The sequence below is a fragment of the Schistocerca cancellata genome, chromosome 3 (genome assembly GCF_023864275.1).
Source record: "Schistocerca cancellata isolate TAMUIC-IGC-003103 chromosome 3, iqSchCanc2.1, whole genome shotgun sequence".
Classification (NCBI taxonomy): Eukaryota; Metazoa; Arthropoda; class Insecta; order Orthoptera; family Acrididae; genus Schistocerca; species Schistocerca cancellata.
The window spans coordinates 897892673-897914500 of record NC_064628.1 but is presented as its reverse complement, the minus strand read 5'-3'; the positions used below and the strand labels follow the sequence as shown (position 1 = coordinate 897914500).

At 39.0% G+C, this 21828-nt stretch overlaps 1 protein-coding gene across 1 annotated transcript; it reads left to right on the top strand.

Moving 5' to 3' along the window:
* Nucleotides 1-12469: 12469 nt before the first annotated feature.
* LOC126176635 (uncharacterized) lies at nucleotides 12470-13005 on the top strand. The gene is made up of 2 exons (XM_049923794.1): nucleotides 12470-12638; nucleotides 12728-13005. Exons 1-2 carry the CDS (start codon nucleotides 12470-12472, stop codon nucleotides 13003-13005), a joined length of 447 nt encoding a protein of 148 aa, XP_049779751.1.
* The last annotated feature ends 8823 nt before the right edge of the window (nucleotides 13006-21828 follow it).

The window sequence follows — 21828 nt, the reverse complement described above, 5'->3', positions numbered from 1 at the left end:
TCTCGGAGACGTACTTGATACTGCGTTGTACTTTTTCTTCCTCGCCAGGTGCGTCTCTACATATTCGGAGTAGGTACAACTAGGGCGAAGTACCTCATTATGCATGACCAGAGACGCTAACTGATTAGCATTACGAATGGAGCTCTATAACAAGTGGGCTGTAGTGAAATTTTGCATGTTGGCGACAGAGTTACAGGAGAGACATACTCTACACGCAAAACACATCATCACCAAATTCTTTTCCTCACAGTTTTCTCTCTTCAAAATGTTATTCACGAGTAGTGCTAGGTCGCAGATACTTATTTAGACATATAAAAAGTAATATTTTTGAGTTTTCTGAATTACAACGAACCACATTCATTTTGCGTTCTCCTTTTTTTTCAGTCATACGACAATTCGTTATGTTTGGGACACGATATGAGGATTTAACACAAAAAATGGAGTAGGAAACAACCAACAGGCTTGGTCATCAGACTGGAAGGGTTGACTCTCATTGCCTTGTATGCAGGTGTATACAACCAATACATTACTTTGCTCTGTAATTAAAGTCTTCAAACTTCAAGCACAGCATGAAAGACTACACAGGAAGTAGGAAGTATTTTACAATAACGTATCCTAAGAAAGAGAAGCAGCGACTATTTCGACGCTACTTGCTCATAGGTGGACTTCGACACTCGTATTATCCATAACTGATTATGGATTACATTGTTAGGTATACGTAAGACGGTTCCTCTTTAAAGTACTTTGAACAGCACATGAGTTCATAGAAACCTTGAAAATACGCTTCAGTTACGCCCACAAACGGAAACTTTTCGATCGACGCTTATATAATGATGATTTTCCGTACAGGTAGGATATTTCTCGTTCTTGTTGGTGTCAGCTAACTACGCAGAGTAAACACTGAGCATAACAGACAAGAAATCAGTGTGAGCCCGTAGTAGACCTCCATTCTCTTTCTTTGACATATTTGTGTGTGTCTTTGACATATTTCCTTTGACATATTTCCTAATTCCTGACAACAGCTCTTGTCGTGAGACTCCTCTTAGAAACCACATACCCAACAGGAATTATTAGTTAATGTTCCAGAGCTATATGATCTATGTGCCATGTGTAAATATTGATTTACATGTGAATAAACAAAGGGTTTTGCAAAAGTTTATTTCTTTATTACGCTGGCCTGTAAGAAACAAAGAAAAAGAAAGAGACACGATCCTTTTGCGTGGTTCTATGACATACTGTCAGCTAGAAACACCAAGCTGCAGCACTGAGTTTCTTTGTCTGTATAATGTTCATGGGGTACACATGCATGAAGCAACCGCCAAATGAAATCAATAAGGTGATCATAATAACAGCTGAATAACGCCAACGTAGAGATCAACTCAATAGCGCGATAACGTGGATAATACTTATTACTTTTCATGGAAAAGTCGTTGTTGTTGTTGTGGCCTTCAGTCCTGAGACTGGTTTGATGCAACTCTCCATGCTATTCTATACTGTGGAAGCTGCTTCAACTCCCAGTACCGTACCTACTGCAGCCTACATCCTTCTGAATCCGCTTAGTGTATTCATCTCTTGGACTCCCTCTACGATTTATGCCCTCCACGCTGCCCTCCAATGCTAAATTTGTGATCCCTTGATGCCTCAAAACATGTCCTACCAACCGGTCCCTTCTTTTTGTCAAGTTGTGCCACAAACTCCTCTTCTCTCCAATTCTATTCAATACCTCCTCATTAGTTATGTGATCTACCCATCTAATCTTCAGCATTCTTCTGTAGCACCACATTTCGAAAGCTTCTATTCTCTTCTTCTCTAACTATTTATCGTCCACGTTTCACTTCCATACAGGGCTACACTCCATACAAATACTTTCAGAAACGACTTCCTGGCATTTAAACCTATACTCGATGTTAACAAATTTTTCTTCTTCAGAAACGCTTTCCTTGCCATTGCCAGTCTACATTTTATATCCTCTATACTTCGACCATCATGAGTTATTTTGCTCCCCAAATAGCAAAACCCCTTAACTACTTTAAGTATCTCATTTCCTAATCTAATTCCCTCAGCATCACCCGACTTAATTCGACTACATTCCATTATCCTCGTTTTACTTTTGTTGATGTTCATCTTATACCCTCCTTTCAAGACACTGTCCATTCAGTTCAACTACTCTTCCAAGTCCTTTGTTGTCTCTGACAGAATTACAATGTCATCGGCGAACCTCAAAGTTTTTATTTCTTCTCCATGGATTTTAATACCTACTCCGAATTTTTCTTTTGTTTCCTTTATTGCTTGCTCAATATACAGATTGAATAACATCGGGGATAGGCTACAACCCTGTCTCACTCCCTTCCCAACCACTGCTTCCCTTTCATGTCCCTCAACTTTTATAACTGCCATCTGGTTTCTGTACAAATTGTAAATAGCCTTTCGCCCCCTGCATTTTACCCCTGCCACCTTCAGAATTTGAAAGAGAGTATTCCAATCAACACTGTCAAAAGATTTCTCTAAGTCTGCAAATGCTAGAAACGTAGGTTTGCCTTTCCTTAATCTTTCTTCTAAGATAAGTCGTAGGGTCAGTATTGCTTCACGTGTTCCAACATTTCTACGGAATCCAAACTGATCTTACCCGAGGTCGGCTTCCATCAGTTTTTCCATTCGTCTGTAAAGAATTCGCGTTAGTATTTTGCAGCTGTGACTTATTAAACTGGTAGTTCGGTAATTTTCACATCTGTCGACAGCTGCTTTTTTTGGGACTGGAATTATTATAATCTTCTTGACATATGAGGGAATTTCGCCTGTCTCGTACATCTTGCTCACCAGATGGTAGAGTTTTGTCAGGACTGGCTCTCCCAATGCTGTCAATAGTTCTAATGGAATGTTGTCTACTCCGGGGGCCTTGTTTCGACTCAGGTCTTTCAGTGCTCTGTCAAACTCTTCACGCAGTATCATATCTCCGATTTCATCTTCATCTACATTCTCATCCATTTCCATAATATTGTCCTCAAGTACATCGCCCTTGTATAGACCCTCTATATACTCCTTCCACCTTTCTGCTTTCCCTTCTTTGCTCAGAACTGGGTTTCCATCAAAGCTCTTGATAACCACGCAAGTGGTTCTCCTTTCACCAAAGGTCTCTTTAATTTTCCTGTAGGCAGTATGTGTCTTACCCCTAGTGAGATAAGCCATTATGGAAAAGTACTACACGCCAATGTTAACGCAAGACACCACTGCGTTAATGAACATAAACAACGTCTTTCTGCAAATGACTGAGTGACTTTAGACAGAACAGTGGGTGCTCATATCTGCTGGATGTATTCTCCGGAATGTTTTCCAGTTGTGGGTCAACTGAAACACTGCTTACGCCAGGATCTGTAACGCAATACCGATACGCGAAATGATGCATGTTATTGTGTCCCCCTGAGAATCATGCCGTATCCAAATCACAATTTCGAATGTCGGGTCTTTGATCTTTATGACTAGCGTCATATCAATGGGTGAAAAAATTTGGGAGATTATTTTTGTAAACACACTGGTTAACAGAGGGATAGTGCAATCGACGTTGCTATTTGCAAAACAATGCATTACTTCAGTTCATACATTTTATTTTGAACTCATATAAAAATTCTTCACGACCGCTACGTAATTTTTATTTGTGTTCGGTACGAGATCGTTTTCCACGCTACGTATTATCTACTCTCTGATTGTTTTCCTGCCGCGTTTTATTTGCGCTCTGAGTGCTTTTCCGCGCCAAATAATTGCTCTTAGAACGATGTATGTATACGAACAGCAGTCACTTTGCAACATTGTACTGTTTGCTCTGTCTTCGACAGTTGCGCATAAAGCGAATTTGAAACTTCCAGTTTTCTGTAAAAGAGTTACGTAACAGATTTTATATTCTGTTCCCAGCTTCCAGCAGAAAGTCTTTTCGGCGTAAAGGTAAGACAAACTCAACTTTTGTAGTGCAGCAGCGATTATGCTCAAAGGAAGTTGCGAAAATTTGATGTTCATGTTCTTCGGGGATATTAATGTTGTTGTGTTTGTATCAGGCATACCAACATATATGAAACACGTTTGTGCTCGAATTGCACGCAGTCTGTCTAGTACTGTCGCGTCTACGATGTTCATTTACTTCACAATCATGGGGCGGAAAATCTCTACACGGTATATGTGTGTGCTTTCCAAGTCACAAAATTCCTGACTTCACACATAAACACCGTATATTTGTTTTCTCATTGATTAAACCAAGCCAGAAGATTGAGTACCAGAAACCATAGCACTGAGTGCACACAGATTTTGGGCAGTCTGCCAGAATCATTTTAATGAGAGTAGCGTCAGGGATCACTACGCACAATCACCGTTCTACTGAGGAAGAACAAGTTTATGAAAGAGACTACTTTCTCCTAAAGGACAGAATTTCAGATGAAAGTGAGAGCATTTATCAATTTAATCCACAAATACGATTTAGTAGTAACATTGCAACAAGATTACTGTGATCACCAAACCTACATCTGATAAGGTGATAAACCATCATTTTTTTCTGTGAATCTGATCCAGTTTATTTAATGCCTGCATAATCAATGAATATATGAGGGTCACTCCAAAAGAAAAGCACACTATTTTTTTTTTAAATCTATCTTTTACTCTACATGTCTGAAAGTTTTACAGTGTGGAGATACATCCTTTAGGAACAATGTTTTCATTTCTCCACATAATTTCCATCCCTCTCAACTGCCTTACGCCATCTTGGAACCAGCGCCTGTATACCCACACGGCAAAATTCTGGACCAACCTGTTGGAGCCACTGTTTGGCAGCGTGCACAAGGGAGTCATCATCTTCAAACATTGTTCCACGAAGAGAGTCTTTCAGTTTCCCAAACAGATGATAGTCACATGGAGCCAGGTCAGGACTGTAAGGTGGGTGTTTCACTGTTGTCCATCCGAGTTTTGTGATTGCTTCCATGGTTTTTTGACTGACATGTGGCCGTGCATTCTCCTGCAACAGCAAAACATTCTGCTTTTGCCGATGTGGTTCAGCAATCGGATGGACAATCCTCAATATTGTCCTCCCACTTTCATCATTTAACCTGCTTGCCCACCGACTAACTGTACTGCGATCGAGAGCAGCATCTCCATACACCTTTATCAACCTCTTGTGGATGTTTTCCACTGTCTCGTTTTCAAAGTACATGAATTCTATGACAGCACGTTGCTTCTGACGAACGTCAAGTGTAGCAGCCATCTTGAAGACATGCTGTGACAGCGCCACTCACGGGAACAGGTTGAACTAAGTATGAAAACAAGGGGGAAGGATGTATCTACACACTGTAAAACTTTAACACATGCAGAATGAAAACTGTATTTTTACAAAAATAGTGTGTATTTGTTTTGGAGTGACCCTCGTATGATCAAGAATTATATCACAAACATCAACTCGCTAAATACTTTCAGTAGCCTGATGTACCTATGCACTATACTGCAGCTCTGTTCGACATAAATTTCGAATTAGATATCATGTTTATAGGAACAATAGTTCAGTGAAATACAAATATGATTAAGTCAGTATAGAACAAACACGTTATAAGAAACTTGGCGTGATAGTGCCAAAAGTCTTTTAGTGAATGTCATCTCTTTCTTCATGCTACTCAAAACGCTTTCTAAGAGTAGGAAAAAAAAAAACCAACCACCACCAAACGTCGCTAGAGACATCTGCGCCTTTTAAAGCTATTAGTTGCTTGGGACATATCATAACATTACGTAATGAATAATTCTCGCAAATATCGTATCAGGTGAACAATATTTATACGCTAATGAAATAATAAGATAAGTACGACCAGAAACACTGAAATCGCTTGTACACTATCTTCATTGTATTCAGGTATAATAAACTGTATACACTAATTCATCTGGATTATCTGGAAACCCCAATTCAACGCCAAACTAACCACTAGATGTTATGAGAGGCGGAACTGCCGTTATAAAAGAAGACGGAGAGTACTGAATTGTCAATAGAGAAGCAGTAGGCTAACTGTAGAATGGGTCGGTCAAGAGACCGCAGTGGCTTCCAGCTTCAACTAATCGTTCAGTGACACCTGAACAACTAATTCGTCAGGGCCATTTGAACCTTTCTGAAGCACTCCAAGTGGACTATTAGTGATGTGACTATGAAGTGGAAACGTGAAGGAACAATCACAGCTAAACCAAGACCAAGCGGCCCTCACATATTGACAGACAGGGACCACTGAGCATTGCAGATGATGGTTGTAGAAAATCTCATGAAACTGGTGAAAGGGACCATTCATGAGTTCCAAAGTGCTACCAGCAATCCAGCTAGCACAGTGACTGTCTGTTGAGAATTAAAAATCATGGAACACATTTGTCAAGCAGCTCCTCATAAGCCACACTTTTCTGTTGTCAGTGTTAAGAGACACTTGAAGGCTACAAAGAGTAATGGCGCTTGACTATGAATGATTAGAAAAAGAGTGATTTGTCGTAATCTAGAACGCTACAACCAGTGGCAGTACGATGGAATGCTTTGGGTTTAGCAAATTCTTGGAAAGCATTGCCACACATCAACTGTAGTGCCAGCTGTGAAGTACTTAGGAGAATGTGTTACAATCTGAGAGTGTTCATCGTGGTTAGGATGTCGACCCTGACTGCACTTAAGGAAATGTTAAATACCAAAGGCTACGAGTAAGGTGGGTGTACCATATTAGCCACTCTCCATTGTCGCCAGATCTTTGCAAAGAGTCAAAAGTGCTCATTGGTCAATCTCCCAAGACAGTTGTCTCCCTTCAAGGCCATGTGTCAATGTCCTCCACCTAAGGCACTTGTCCTCATCTCGAAGCTCACAGGCCAATATCCTCCTAGCACAAGAAGTCCGTTATTCTCTATAAGTCAGCCACTTTGCATAGTCTCCTTATCCCATATAAAAATATTACCTGTCACTCTTATCACCATTATTTATTGGTTGGTTAATTATTGGTAATAATTTATAAACCGGTCATGGTGATTCACCCACAAAAAAGTATTTCCCCCACCACTCTAACCACCTTGCTGACTCCAGGGTTAATATACATAGAAACACCTCCTTTCAGCTACATTTCAAGGTAATATGAATAGCCACATTCAGCTCATTTTCAGCATGAAATAACTACTTTCCAAGATCATCAACCAAAGGTGCGTGTATATATATATGTAATTAAAGCACATTTAATGATGAAATCACCGCTGTTGCATGCGTATGGTAGCACTGAATGGGACAGATATGATTATTCATCTTCACTTTGACGTGGATGTGTGTTTGCCAACATCTATTGTACCATTAGCAGCATTATTGTTGTAATGAGACATCACTTAAGTTCAGAACGAAAGGCTTGGTACTGTTTGAATTTCTGTAAAGACGAAACGCACGAAAATGTAAACAGCAAAGACACTAAGGACGATATTGTAGCATTTCTATTAGATGGAATTCGTGGGTTAAAACTAAAAAATAATGAACTTAAACTACAAAAACATCAATGCGGATCTCCATTGTACGATGATGTGCTCACACAATCTCATCTGAAGCCAAACACACGAAACAGAACAACATGGATTGTGGTACAAATAGCGCGGTTATATTTAAATCATAGAGTAAAAACCATATCAAAAATCTGGCAGCAACCCAGATTTGATGGTGCCTGTTATGAAATTTAATAAAAGACCCAACGCATCAAATGCAACAGATTAAGAACAAGATGGAACACAGAGTCAAGAAATACTAAGAGAAAAGACAACATACATTAGAATCTACTCTGATGGTTTTGGAAGAGGGATGGCTACAAAAACTTAGACCCTGACAACTCAAAAAACATTATAACTGAAAGCATAGTGAAACCTGGAGCAAGATTCAACCAGATCCTCACCAACACTGAAGATTGCAGTAATTTGACAATGAGTGACTTCGTAGTTCTTATAGATTGTTCCGATGACGTATACCACAATGAAACAGCTGGAGCAACAAGAGCTCGGAAGACAACGCAGGGCAAGTTAACAAACACAAATGTTATATTATTTAAAATACCTCTTCGTTATGATTTAATTCACGCATCATGTATAAACATAGAAATAACCAAAGCTAACAAGTATTTTGAAACAATTTGCAGACTGTTTAAAAATGTAATGCTTTTAGATATTAAGGAATGTATAAATTGTAACGATCAACCCTCCCACAATTGTAACTGCTCATGAACTTGTTGTACAAGACATGATCAAGGCTTAAGTGGCTTAGAAAAGACTCTGCTGGTCCAAAAATACTTAGTATTGTAAATAACAAATTATCTTGCATCAGCAATTTGGAACATATGTCTCAAAACCCAGAACCAGACCAAGGAAACGTATAAGGCTGACCAAGCCTGAAATGTGTCAGACTTAGTCAAAACAAAGAGCTTCAGCTCACAATAGAAAAAACAGACTCAAAGTAAATAATCAAACTATGCCCAATGTAAGCAGTGTACCACCTTGCTGCAACAAGAATTACTTTTGTTACATATTAATGAACAGTCCCTAAGAAACAAAGTCAATGAACTACAGTACTGGCTGTAGGAAATTCAGTGTGCCATTCTATATGTGAATGAACATTGGATTAAAAGTGAGGAGATAAGCCTATTTGTACCATTTGGCTACCCACTGGCAACAAGCTACTGTAGATCAAACAATGCCCATGGTGGTGTGTCCATTTATATCAACAAAAACTTGAATCTAAAGTATTCAATCATAGAACCTCACAAGCCTGCCTGTTGAAGGACTATTCAAAGCATCTGTCTTGGTCATACACACTCAGAAACTCATTATTGCTACAGTTTGCCGACCACCAGCTTCTGATGAGGAGATATTCACAGACAAACTCTTTGAATTAATCTTACTGACTACCAAATACAAGCAGTATAAAACATTTATCACATGAGACATTAATATAGATGTAAGAGCAAAGAGAAAAACTATGATATACATCCTAAATATCTTGAGAGCAATGAATTACTACTGCTTAAATGAAAAACAACCAGAATGGAGGCATGCCATGGCAATATAATTAGCAATGTGTGTAGGAATCAAGTAGAGTGGGATACCATCAAATTAGAACTATCTGACCATGATGACATAAGGCTCAAAATTGGAAATCTGACACTTGATGATACCAGGATGCTAACTATATATAGAGCTCTCACGGAAGAGAACATTGAAGTAATGAGAAATGAACAGAGTAGAGTAAAATGGGCTAGAATACTAACCATTGATAAAGATATAAATAATAGCTTTTCTGCATTCATATCCAATTTCTGGGCGGGGACTAATCAAGAGGATGTCGTTATCAGGAGAAAGAAAACTGGCGTTCTACAGACCAGAGCATGGAATGTCAGATCCCTTAATCGGGCAGGTAGGTTAGAAAATTTGAAAAGGGAAATGGATAGGTTAAAGTTAGATATAGTGGGAATTAGTGAAGTTCGGTGGCAGGAGGAACAAGACTTCTGGTCAGGTGACTACAGGGTTATAAACACAAAGTCAAATAGGGGTAATGCAGGAGTAGGTTTAATAATGAATAGGAAAATAGGAACGCGGGTAAACTACTACAAACAGCATAGTGAACGCATTATTGTGTCCAAGATAGATACGAAGCCTACACCTAGTACAGTAGTACAAGTTTATATGCCAACTAGCTCTGCAGATGACGAAGAAATTGAAGAAATGTATGATGAAATAAAAGAAATTATTCATATAGTGAAGGGAGACGAAAATTTAATAGTCATGGGTGACTGGAATTCGAGTGTAGGAAAAGGGAGAGAAGGAAACGTAGTAGGTGAATATGGATTTGGGCTAAGAAATGAAAGAGGAAGCCGCCTGGTAGAATTTTGCACAGAGCACAACTTAATCATAGCTAACACTTGGTTTAAGAATCATGAATGAAGGTTGTATACATGGAAGAACCCTGGAGATACTAAAAGGTATCAGATAGATTATATAATGGTAAGACAGAGATTTAGGAACCAGGTTATAAATTGTAAGACATTTCCAGGGGCAGATGTGGACTCTGACCACAATCTATTGGTTATGACCTGTAGATTAAAACTGAAGAAACTGCAAAAAGGTGGGAATTTAAGGAGATGGGACCTGGATAAACTGAAAGAACCAGAGGTTGTACAGAGTTTCAGGGAGAGCATAAGGGAACAATTGACAGGAATGGGGGAAAGAAATACAGTAGAAGAAGAATGGGTAGCTTTGAGGGATGAAGTAGTGAAGGCAGCAGAGGATCAAGAAGGTAAAAAGACGAGGGCTAGTAGAAATCCTTGGGTAACAGAAGAAATATTGAATTTAATTGATGAAAGAAGAAAATATAAAAATGCAGTAAATGAAGCAGGCAAAAAGGAATACAAACGTCTCAAAAATGAGATTGACAGGAAGTGCAAAATGGCTAAGCAGGGATGGCTAGAGGACAAATGTAAGGATGTAGAGGATTATCTCACTAGGGGTAAGATAGATACTGCCTACAGGAAAATTAAAGAGACCTTTGGAGATAAGAGAACCACTTGTATGAACATCAAGAGCTCAGATGGAAACCCAGTTCTAAGCAAAGAAGGGAAAGCAGAAAGGTGGAAGGAGTATATAGAGGGTTTATACAAGGGCGATGTACTTGAGGACAATATTATGGAAATGGAAGAGGATGTAGATGAAGATGAAATGGGAGATACGATACTGCGTGAAGAGTTTGACAGAGCACTGAAAGACTTGAGTCGAAACAAGGCCCCTGGAGTAGACAACGTTCCATTGTAACTACTGACGCCTTGGGAGAGCCAGTCCTGACGTAACTCTACCATCTGGTGAGCAAGATGTATGAAACAGGCGAAATACCCTCAGACTTCAAGAAGAATATAATAATACCAATCCCAAAGAAAGCAGGTGTTGACAGATGTGAGAATTACCGAACAATCAGTTTAATAAGCCACAGCTGCAAAATACTAACACGAATTCTTTACAGACAAATGGAAAAACTAGTAGAATCTGACCTCGGGGAAGATCAGTTTGGATTCCGTAGAAATACTGAAACACGTGAGGCAATACTGACCTTATGACTTATCTTAGAAGAAAGATTAAGGAAAGGCAAACCTACGTTTCTAGCATTTGTAGACTTAGAGAAAGCTTTTGACAATGTTAACTGGAATACTCTCTTTCAAATTCTGAAGGTGGCAGGGGTAAAATACAGGGAGCGAAAGACTATTTACAATTTGTACAGAAACCAGATGGCAGTTATAAGAGTCGAGGGACATGAAAGGGAAGCAGTGGTTGGGAAGGGAGTAAGACAGGGTTGTAGCCTCTCCCCGATGTTATTCAATCTGTATATTGAGCAAGTAGTAAAGGAAACAAAAGAAAAATTCGGAGTAGGTATTAAAATCCATAGAGAAGGAATAAAAACTTTGAGGTTCGCCGATGACATTGTAATTCTGTCAGAGACAGCAAAGGACTTGGAAGAGCAGTTGAACGGAATGGATGCTGTCTTGAAGGGAGGATATAAGATGAACATCAACAAAAGCAAAACGAGGATAATGGAATGTAGTCGAATTAAGTTGGGTGATGTTGAGGGTATTAGATTAGGAAATGAGATACTTAAAGTAGTTAAGGAGTTTTGCTATTTGGGGAGCAAAATAACTGATGATGGTCGAAGTAGAGAGGATATAAAATGTAGACTGGCAATGGCAAGGAAAGCGTTTCTGAAGAAAAGAAATTTGTTAACATCGAGTATAGATTTAAGTGTGAGGAAGTCATTTCTGAAAGTATTTGTATGGTGTGTAGCCATGTACGGAAGTGAAACATGGACGGTAAATAGTTTGGACAAGAAGAGAATAGAAGCTTTCGAAATGTGGTGCTACAGAAGAATGCTGAAGATTAGATGGGTAGATCACATAACTAATGAGGAGGTACTGAATAGGATTGGGGAGAAGAGGAGTTTGTGGCACAACTTGACCAGAAGAAGGGATCGGTTGGTAGGACATATTCTGAGGCATCAAGGGATCACCAATTTAGTATTGGAGGGCAGCGTGGAGGGTAAAAATTGTAGGGGGAGACCAAGAGATGAATACACTAAGCAGATTCAGAAGGATGTAGGTTGCAGTAGGTACCGGGAGATGAAGAAGTTTGCACAGGATAGAGTAGCATAGAGAGCTGCATCAACCCAGTCTCAGGACTGAAGACCACAACAACAACAACAACATCCAATATAAAAAATACATTAGACAGTAACTGCCTTCTTATTACTAAGAGATGTAACCGTAGCAATATGCATAAACCAGAACCCAGAAAAAAGTGGTACACCCTGCACCTCAATAGAATTAGAATCCTTCTACTCATGCGGAAGGACAAAATTGAAGGTAATCAAGAAAACAAGAATAGATATATAAACTTAAGAAAAATATACAAATCAGAAATTAAAGCATCAAAAATGAAAGCAAATGAGGAGTGTATTTTAAATTATAAAAAGAAATGTAAAGCTGCCTGGAACATAGTTAAAAGTGAGATAAACATGGAGAAAGAAGAAATCAGTAACCCAATTAATTGCAACATTCTCAACAAACACTTCATAAATTCAATAAATGCCCATGTACCAAAAAGTAACTATTTATCTGATGTGGAAGCTTTCCTTATGCAATCACAGAATAAAACAGATAAAAGATTATCTGGAGTAGAATAACTGCTACAGATATAAATAACTCAGTAAACAAGTTGAACAACTCTAGAACAGAAGACTACTACGGACTCAGTAACTTTGTAATAAAGGCTATAATTAAGGAAATTAGAACTCCTCTACTCTACCTTGTAAATAAAATCCTTGATGATGGCATTTCCCCTGATTGCCTTAAAATTACGGTTACACTCCCCATATACAAAAATGGTGACAGAGAAATTCCATATAACTATAGACGAATATCAGTTGTCCCTATACTGGCCAAAATCATAGAGAGCTGCTCACACACATAGATTTACATGTATTTTGTGAGCAATAAATTACTTAATGACAGCCAGTTTGGATTTAGAACTAATCAGTCAAATATAAAAGCTATTGAAAGCCTGATAACTGAAATCCACAATGCTTTTGAAAGGAAACTGACCACCTGTGCAACACTCATAGACTTAAGCAAAGCATTTGATTCAGTATCAGAGGAGATAATTGTTAAAAAATTATAATATTATTGTATTGCAGACAGACCACTTAGTTTGATTAAGTCATACCTAAATAACTGGCAGCAGTTAGTGTATGTGAACAACGAAAGGTCAGATCTAATGAAAATTAAAAGAGGAATTCCACAGGGCTCCGTTCTTGGAACCTTCTTCTTTATTATCTATGTTAATGACTACTCAAATTATATACCCTGCAAAAATGTTTTATATGCTGATGATCTTCACAGGTGAGAATATGCAAGAGGTGGTAAACAAAAATAATGATATTTTTGAAAAATGTAGGGTGTGGTGTATTCCCAACCAGTTATGTATAAACACCACAAAATTAGAGGAAATTTTAGTTTAATCTGAAGGCACAGAAAGCAGAGAATCACAGTGTCAAACTATTTGGACTAAAAATAGACCAAAGGCTCTGATGGGACATGAAATATAATGACACTCCCAAGCCTCTATATGTATAACTGCTTAATTACACAAAAGAAAATATACAATTTACACAGAGAACGAATTTACATTTGCACAGTACTCAAAACAACTGCATGCTTGATGTACCGTATTCTATGCTGTCACTGACACACAACAGTCATGAACACCTAAGTCTAAAGTTATATAATAAACTGCTACAATCCATCAAAACCCTCACCCTCTTTAAATTTAAGGAGATATTACACATATGGCTCAAAAATAAAGCATACTACTCAATTGAAGAATATCTTGGTAGTAATTTGGAAGGAATATATAAACAATAAATTAATGTAACTATCATTAACTAAATGTGTAAAACCGAGTAATTATTTCTAGAATGTAAACTGTATAATGATTATTGCTGAAATTGTCTGATTAGTAAGAAGTTGTGTATTTATATGTATTTATGTATATATAAAATGATGATGTGAGTACAATGTACAAATTACTTACTACTAAAAAGATGTTTCAATATGTATGCATAATGTGTAATGTAAAAATTACCAACAACTATACTTACATATGAAACAATGTGAACCATAGCTACCTATAAGATGAATAGAAGTTAATATATCTACTTATTCCTGATAAGTACATCACTCTTTGTTATATATTTAAAAATCAGACTCTGAAAGTTGACATAAAAATCATGTATTTGATATGCCAAAAGTAGTAACGGGTTCCTGGTTCTGTTGTTGCCCAGATAGTTGATATTTCTGCTTGGCTATGAACAACTACACGCCCGCTGACTGCTTTGTTACCGCAAATGAAATATCTCTGGCACCATAGCTAACTATGAGAGGTGCAGCACATAATATGTTTTCTTTCTTTTGCTAAGTACTTTCCTCTCTTATATATTTTTAAACATTGCATTCTGTAAGATGAAGTAAGAATGCTCTTTTTGATTTAGGAAATGTAGTAACGTCTCATTCTTCTCTGGTTACTCAGTGGGTTGATCTGGCTGCTTGGCTGTGAATGTTTACTCTACCAACCACTCCATTTATGCTGCAAATGACACATCACCTGCATCATAGTTAATTGTGAGAGGTGCAGAAGTTAATACACCTCTTACTTTTGGAAAGTACTTTCTTCTCTTATATGTTTTTGAAAATTAGGATCTACAAATTGACATAAGAATGATCTTTTTGATATATGAAAACTAGTAACACGCCGTCCTTCTGTGGTTGCTCAGTAGGTTGATCTGGCTGGATGGCTGCGAACATTTACCCTCCCAATCATCAAATTTATGCTGCAATTGAGGCATAACCTGCACTATAGTTAACTATGAGAGGCGTAGCACTTAATACATTTTCTTTCTTTAGGTAAGTACTTTCCTAGGGTGACCAGACATCCGGATTAATCTGGACATGTCCTCCTTTTCAGCTCTTTGTCCGGGGTCCGGGCGGATTTTTACAGTGTCCGGCTTTTTCACAAAGTTGAGCATAATACAGTTAATGAATTTCTTGAAGTTAATTACAGTCAAGTCCTGTCTCATGTGAAGACTAAGTGGCTGTTTTTTTCCAGCCATTCAAAGGATACTGGAAATGTATGCTGCTCTTAAAGCTTACTTTCTCTCTGAAAGCAAACCACCAAAGGTTTTGTTTCAATTTTTTGAGAACAAGTTGAGTGAAGCTTACTTTTGGTATTTGCATTCATTGATGTCTTCATTCAGTACAAGTATTCTGGAATTAGAAAAGGAGGACAACTCTGTGGTTGATGTCATTGAAATTTTAGAGTCAGTATGAAGGTGCTTGAAGACCGATTAAGTGAAAAATTCATTTGCCTTAAGGTCAAGCAGATCCTGAAAATTGCAACAGAGGAAGGCTTCGAGAAAGAAGTCAAACTTTTTATGGAGGAAGCTATTTTACTTTATCAGTCATCCCATGAATATTTGAAACGGTGCCTCTGTATGTATGAGGGCTTGTCCTGTTTTAGATGGATGTCACTTAAAAATGATTTTTGCTACAGTGATATTGAGAAAAGCCTTGTATATTTTCAGGAGAAATGTAAGGCCTTTGAAATTGAAGATACAAAATGTTTTGATCAGTTTTGCAATTTCAGCCAGTTTCTGAAAAGGAATGATGATGATCCAGAATTTAGGACTTTACCTTGTAGTAAAAAATGGATAAAGTTTTTTTTGTGACAGTAAGTCAGTTGACTGTCACTCAGAGTTGCTGAAACTTGCTGAATATTTTTTCAGTGTTTCAGGGCATAATGCTAATAATGAAAGAATATTTTCTCTAATTACCACTCAGTGGACTGATGAGAGGAATAGATTAAACCTTGAATCAATGAAAGATCTGTTGATGGTCCAATATAATTTAAAAGAATTTTCATGTGTGTCATTTTACAATAATCTGTTAAGCAAGCCTAAAATTCTGCAAAAAATTGGTTCCTCGGAGATGTATCAATAACTGTTAAGGAATTTATGTATCTTATGTCTATAAATAATAAACTCATTTATTAAAATTGAATGTATGTTTGATGGGGAATACTGCTGATGAGGATACCAGCCGTCAGCTTTGGACAAGTCACATGAAATTAACCAATGAGGAGTGGCGTTTAGGCAACCTACGCATAAATATAAAAACAGTTGATGCCACACTGTCACCACAATCAATGTTTTTAATTTAAAATAAAAAATGTTGCTCTGGGAATTAGTCCCTGACCACCAGTAACAATTAACTAGTAGTTTTACCAGTAATTCCTGGCAGTCATGTGACATGTCCAAAGCTGGCGGATGGTATCCTCATTTGCAGTTGACTTGTTTGATGTGTCCTCTTTTTTCTTCCTTTTTCCTCCTTTTTGAATCTGTTTATCCTCCTTTTTAAACATTTGCATCTGGTCGCAGTATACTTTCCTCCCCTAAATACTTTTAAGAATTACATTCTGAAAAATTTAAGTGAGAATGATCTTTTTGGCACAAGAGATATAGTAACACTTTTGCCTTTCTGTGGTTATACAGCAGATCGATCTGGCTGCATGGCTGTAAACATTTGCTCTCCCATCGAATGTGTTTATGCTCCAAATGAGACATCGCCTACACTACATTCAACTATGAGAGGTGAAGAATTTAATACATTTTCTTTCTTTTGGTAATTACTTTCCTCCCTTACATGTATTTAAACATTATATACATTAGGTTAGCATTAATCTGAGCTTTTTGATACAGAATATGATACAACATGTTCAGTCTTCTATGGTTACCCAGTAGGTTGATTTGGCTGCATGGCTCTGCTCATTTACACACCCACCCAGTGCAGTGTGTAGCAAATGAGGCACAACTTACACTACAGCTGTGAGAGTTCAGAAGTGAAAATATCTTCTTTCTTTCAGTAAGTACATTCCTCCCTTATACATTTAAAAAAATAATATTCTGCAAGTTCACATAAGAGTGATCTTATTGACATATAATATGTAGCAATAAGTTTTTCCCTCTATGGTTACTCAGTAGATTGATCTGGATGCCTCGCTGCAAAACACTTACTCTCCCTTCGACATTGTTTATGTTGCAAATGAGACATCACCTGCACTTCGCGCCCGGTTTCCGGGTTCGATTCACGGCGGGGTCAGGGATTTTCTCTGCCTCATGATGACTGGGTGTACTGCAATGTCCTTAGGTTAGTAAGGTTTAAGTAGTTCTAAGTTCTTGGGGACTGATGACAATAGATGTTAAGTCCCATAGTGCACAGAGCCATTTGAACCAAAAACTAATAACATTTCCTGCTTCTGTGGTGTTTCAGCAAGCTCGTTGGGCAGATTTGGTGCGAGCCAATTCAACATTGAACAAATTTATGCTTGAAAAGAGACATTAATTACACTACAGTTAACAATGGAGGGTGCTTATATCTATGCATCATCATTCTTTTGGTAACTCCTCTCTTCCGTTATGTATTTTTCATCTTACTTCCTGCATGACATAAAAAAGTTGACATTTTACATACGAAAAATCTTGTAACATTTCGTCCTTCTGTGCTATTTCAGCACTTGGAAACTGGCAGATGTGGAGTGAGCAGACACTCACAGAGTCTCATATTTATGTTTGAAAGGACGCATCACCTATGCAATAGTTAACACTGAAGCTTGCAGATCTTTATACAAATTCTTTTATTTGGTAAGCCCTTACTTCTGTTACATGTCTTTAATATAACTTTCCGCATGACTTGTAAGGCGACCTTTTACATAAGTAAAATCTAGTAACATTTCCTGCTTCTGTGGTGTTTCAGCAAGCTCATCGAGCATATTTGGTGTGAGCTGATACTCACATTGCCTCAAATTTATGCTTGATAAGATGCATTAATTACACTACAGTTAACAATGAAGGGTGCGTATATTTATTCATCATCACTCTTTTGGTAAGTAATTTCTTCTGTTATGTATTTCTCATCTTACTTGCTGCATGACTCGAAAGATGACCTTTTATATATGTAACATGGTGTAACATTTCATTCTTCTGTGGTATTTCAGCAGGTGGATGGGGCGGATATGGAGTGAGCACACACTCACAGAGCATCACATTTATGCTGGAAAAGAGGCATCACCTACGCAATAGTTAACAGTGAAGCTTGTGGGTCTTTATACAAATTCTTTTATTTGGTAATCCCTTACTTCTGTTACATATTTTAAAAATAACTTTCCGCATGACTTGTAAGGCGACCTTTTACACAAGAAAAATCTAGTAACATTTCCTGCTTCTGAAATGTTTCAGCAATCTCATCGAGCTTATTTGGAGTGAGCTAATACTCACATTGCCTCAAATTTATGCTCGAAAAGAGGCATTAATTACAATACAGTTAACAATGAAGGGTGCGAATATTTATTCATCATCATTCTTTTGGTATGTACCTTCTTCCGTTATGTATTTTTCATCTTACTTCCTGCATGACTGGAAAGATGACCTTTTATATACACTCCTGGAAATGGAAAAAAGAACACATTGACACCGGTGTGTCAGACCCACCATACTTGCTCCAGACACTGCGAGAGGGCTGTACAAGCAATGATCACACGCACGGCACAGCGGACACACCAGGAACCGCGGTGTTGGCCATCGAATGGCGCTAGCTGCGCAGCATTTGTGCACCGCCGCCGTCAGTGTCAGCCAGTTTGCCATGGCATACGGAGCTCCATCGCAGTCTTTAACACTGGTAGCGTGCCGCAACAGCGTGGACGTGAACCGTATGTGCAGTTGACGGACTTTGAGTGAGGGCGTATAGTGGGCATGCGGGAGGCCGGGTGGACGTACCGCCGAATTGCTCAACACGTGGGGCGTGAGGTCTCCACAGTACATCGATATTGTCGCCAGTGGTCGGCGGAAGGTGCACGTGCCCGTCGACCTGGGACTGGACCGCAGCGACGCACGGATGCACGCCAAGAACGTAGGATCCTACGCAGTGCCGTAGGGGACCGCACCGCCACTTCCCAGCAAATTAGGGACACTGTTGCTCCTGGGGTATCGGCGAGGACCATTCGCAACCGTCTCCATGAAGCTGGGCTACGGTCCCGCACACCGTTAGGCCGTCTTCCGCTCACGCCCCAACATCGTGCAGCCCGCCTCCAGTGGTGTCGCGACAGGCGTGAATGGAGGGACGAATGGAGACGTGTCGTCTTCAGCGATGAGAGTCGCTTCTGCCTTGGTGCCAATGATGGTCGTATTCGTGTTTGGCGCCGTGCAGGTGAGCGCCACAATCAGGACTGCATACGACCGAGGCACACAGGGTCAACACCCGGCTTCATGGTGTGGGGAGCGATCAACTACACTGGCCGTACACCACTGGTGATGGTCAAGGGAACACTGAATAGTGCACGGTACATCCAAACCGTCATCGAACCCATCGTTCTACCATTCCTAGACCGGCAAGGGAACTTGCTATTCCAACAGGACAATGCACGTCCACATGTACCCCGTGCCACACAACGTGCTCTAGAAGGTGTAAGTCAACTACCCTGGCCAGCAAGATCTCCGGATCTGTCCCCCATTGAGCATGTTTGGGACTGGATGAAGCGTCGTCTCACGCGGTCTGCACGTCCAGAACGAACGCTGGTCCAACTCAGGCGCCAGGTGGAAATGGCATGGCAAGCCGTTCCACAGGACTACATCCAGCATCTCTACAATCGTCTCCATGGGAGAATAGCAGCCTGCATTGCTGCAAAAGGTGGATATACACTGTACTAGTGCCGACATTGTGCATGCTCTGTTGCCTGTGTCTATGTGCCTGTGGTTCTGTCAGTGTGATCATGTGATGTATCTGACCCCAGGAATGTGTCAATAAAGTTTCCCCTTCCTGGGACAATGAATTCACGGTGTTCTTATTTCAATTTCCAGGAGTGTATATAAAATCATGTAACATTTTATTCTTCTGTGCTATTTCAGCTGGTGGTCTGGGCAGATGTGGAAAGAGCGAACACTCACAGAGCCTCATATCTATGCTGGAAAGGCGGCATCGCCTATGCAGTATTTAACAGTGAAGCTAGCAGATCTCTATCCAAAACCTTTGATTTGGTAGGCCCTTACTTCTGTTATATATTTTTAAAATAACTTTCCACTTGACTTGTAAGGCAACCTTCTACATAAGCAAAATCTAGTAAGATTTCCTGCTACCATGGTGTTTCAGCAAGCTCATCGGGAAGATTTGATGTGAGCCGATACTCACACGGCCTCAAATTCATGCTCAAAAAGAGGCATTAATTAAACTACAGTTAACACTGGAGGGTGTTTATATATATATGCATCATCGTTCTTTAGGTAAGTAATTTCTTCTGTTATGTATTTTTCACCTTACTTGCTGCATGACTTGAAAGATGGCCCTTTATATATGTAAAACCTGTAACATTTCATTCTTATGTGGTATTTCAGCAGGTGGATCGGGCAGATTTGGAGTGAGCGGACACTCACAGGCTCTTATATTTATGCTGGAAAGGAGGCATCACCTATGCAGTATTTAACCGTGAAGCTTGCAGATCTTTATCCAAATAATTTTATGTGGTAAGCCCTTACTTCTTTTATATATTTTTAAAATAACTTTCCGCATGACTTGTAAGGCGACCTTTTACATAAGTAAAATCTAGTAACATATCCTGCTTCTATGGTGTTTCAGCAAGCTCATCGGGAAGATTTGATGTGAGCCGATACTCACACGGCCTCAAATTTATGCTCAAGAAGAGGCATTAATTAAACTACAGTTAACACTGGAGGGTTCTTATATTTATGCATCATCGTTCTTTTCATAAATAATTTCTTCTGTTATGTATTTTTCACCTTACTTGCTGCATGACTTGAAAGATGACCCTTTATATATGTAAAACGTGTAACATTTCATTCTTATGTGGTATTTCAGCAGGTGGATCGGGCAGATTTGGAGTGAGCGGACACTCACAGGCTCTCATATTTATGCTGGAAAGGAGGCATCACCTACGCAATATTTAACCGTGAAGCTTGCAGATCTTTATCCAAATAATTTTATCTGGTAAGCCCTTACTTCTCTTATATATTTTTAAAATAACTTTCTGCATGACTTGTAAGGCGACCTTTTACATAAGTAAAATCTAGTAACATATCCAGCTTCTATGGTGTTTCAGCAAGCTCATCGGGAAGATTTGATGTGAGCCGATACTCACACGGCCTCAAATTTATGCTCAAGAAGAGGCATTAATTAAACTACAGTTAACACTGGAGTGTTCTTATATTTATGCATCATCGTTCTTTTGGTAAGTAATTTCTTCTGTTATGTATTTTTCACCTTACTTGCTGCATGACTTGAAAGATGACCCTTTATATATGTAAAACGTGTAACATTTCATTCTTATGTGGTATTTCGGCAGGTGGATCGGGCAGATTTCGAGTGAGCGGACACTCACAGGCTCTTATATTTATGCTGGAAAGGAGGCATCACCTACCCAATATTTAACCGTGAAGCTTGCAGATCTTTATCCAAATAATTTTATGTGGTAAGCCCTTACTTCTCTTATATATTTTTATAATAACTTTCCACATGGCTTGTAAGGCGACCTTTTACATAAGTAAAATCTAGTAACATATCCTGCTTCTATGGTGTTTCAGCAAGCTCATCGGGAAGATTTGATGTGAGCCGATACTCACACGGCCTCAAATTTATGCTCAAGAAGAGGCATTAATTAAACTACAGTTAACACTGGAGG

What these genes read in the sequence shown, in the direction of transcription:
- LOC126176635 (XM_049923794.1), top strand. Translation starts at nt 12,470, where the DNA reads ATGAAAGCAAATGAGGAGTGTATTTTAAATTATAAAAAGAAATGTAAA. An exon ending in AAATGCCCATGTACCAAAAA is followed by an intron (nt 12,639 to 12,727) that starts GTAACTATTTAT and finishes TAACTGCTACAG; the next exon opens with ATATAAATAACTCAGTAAAC.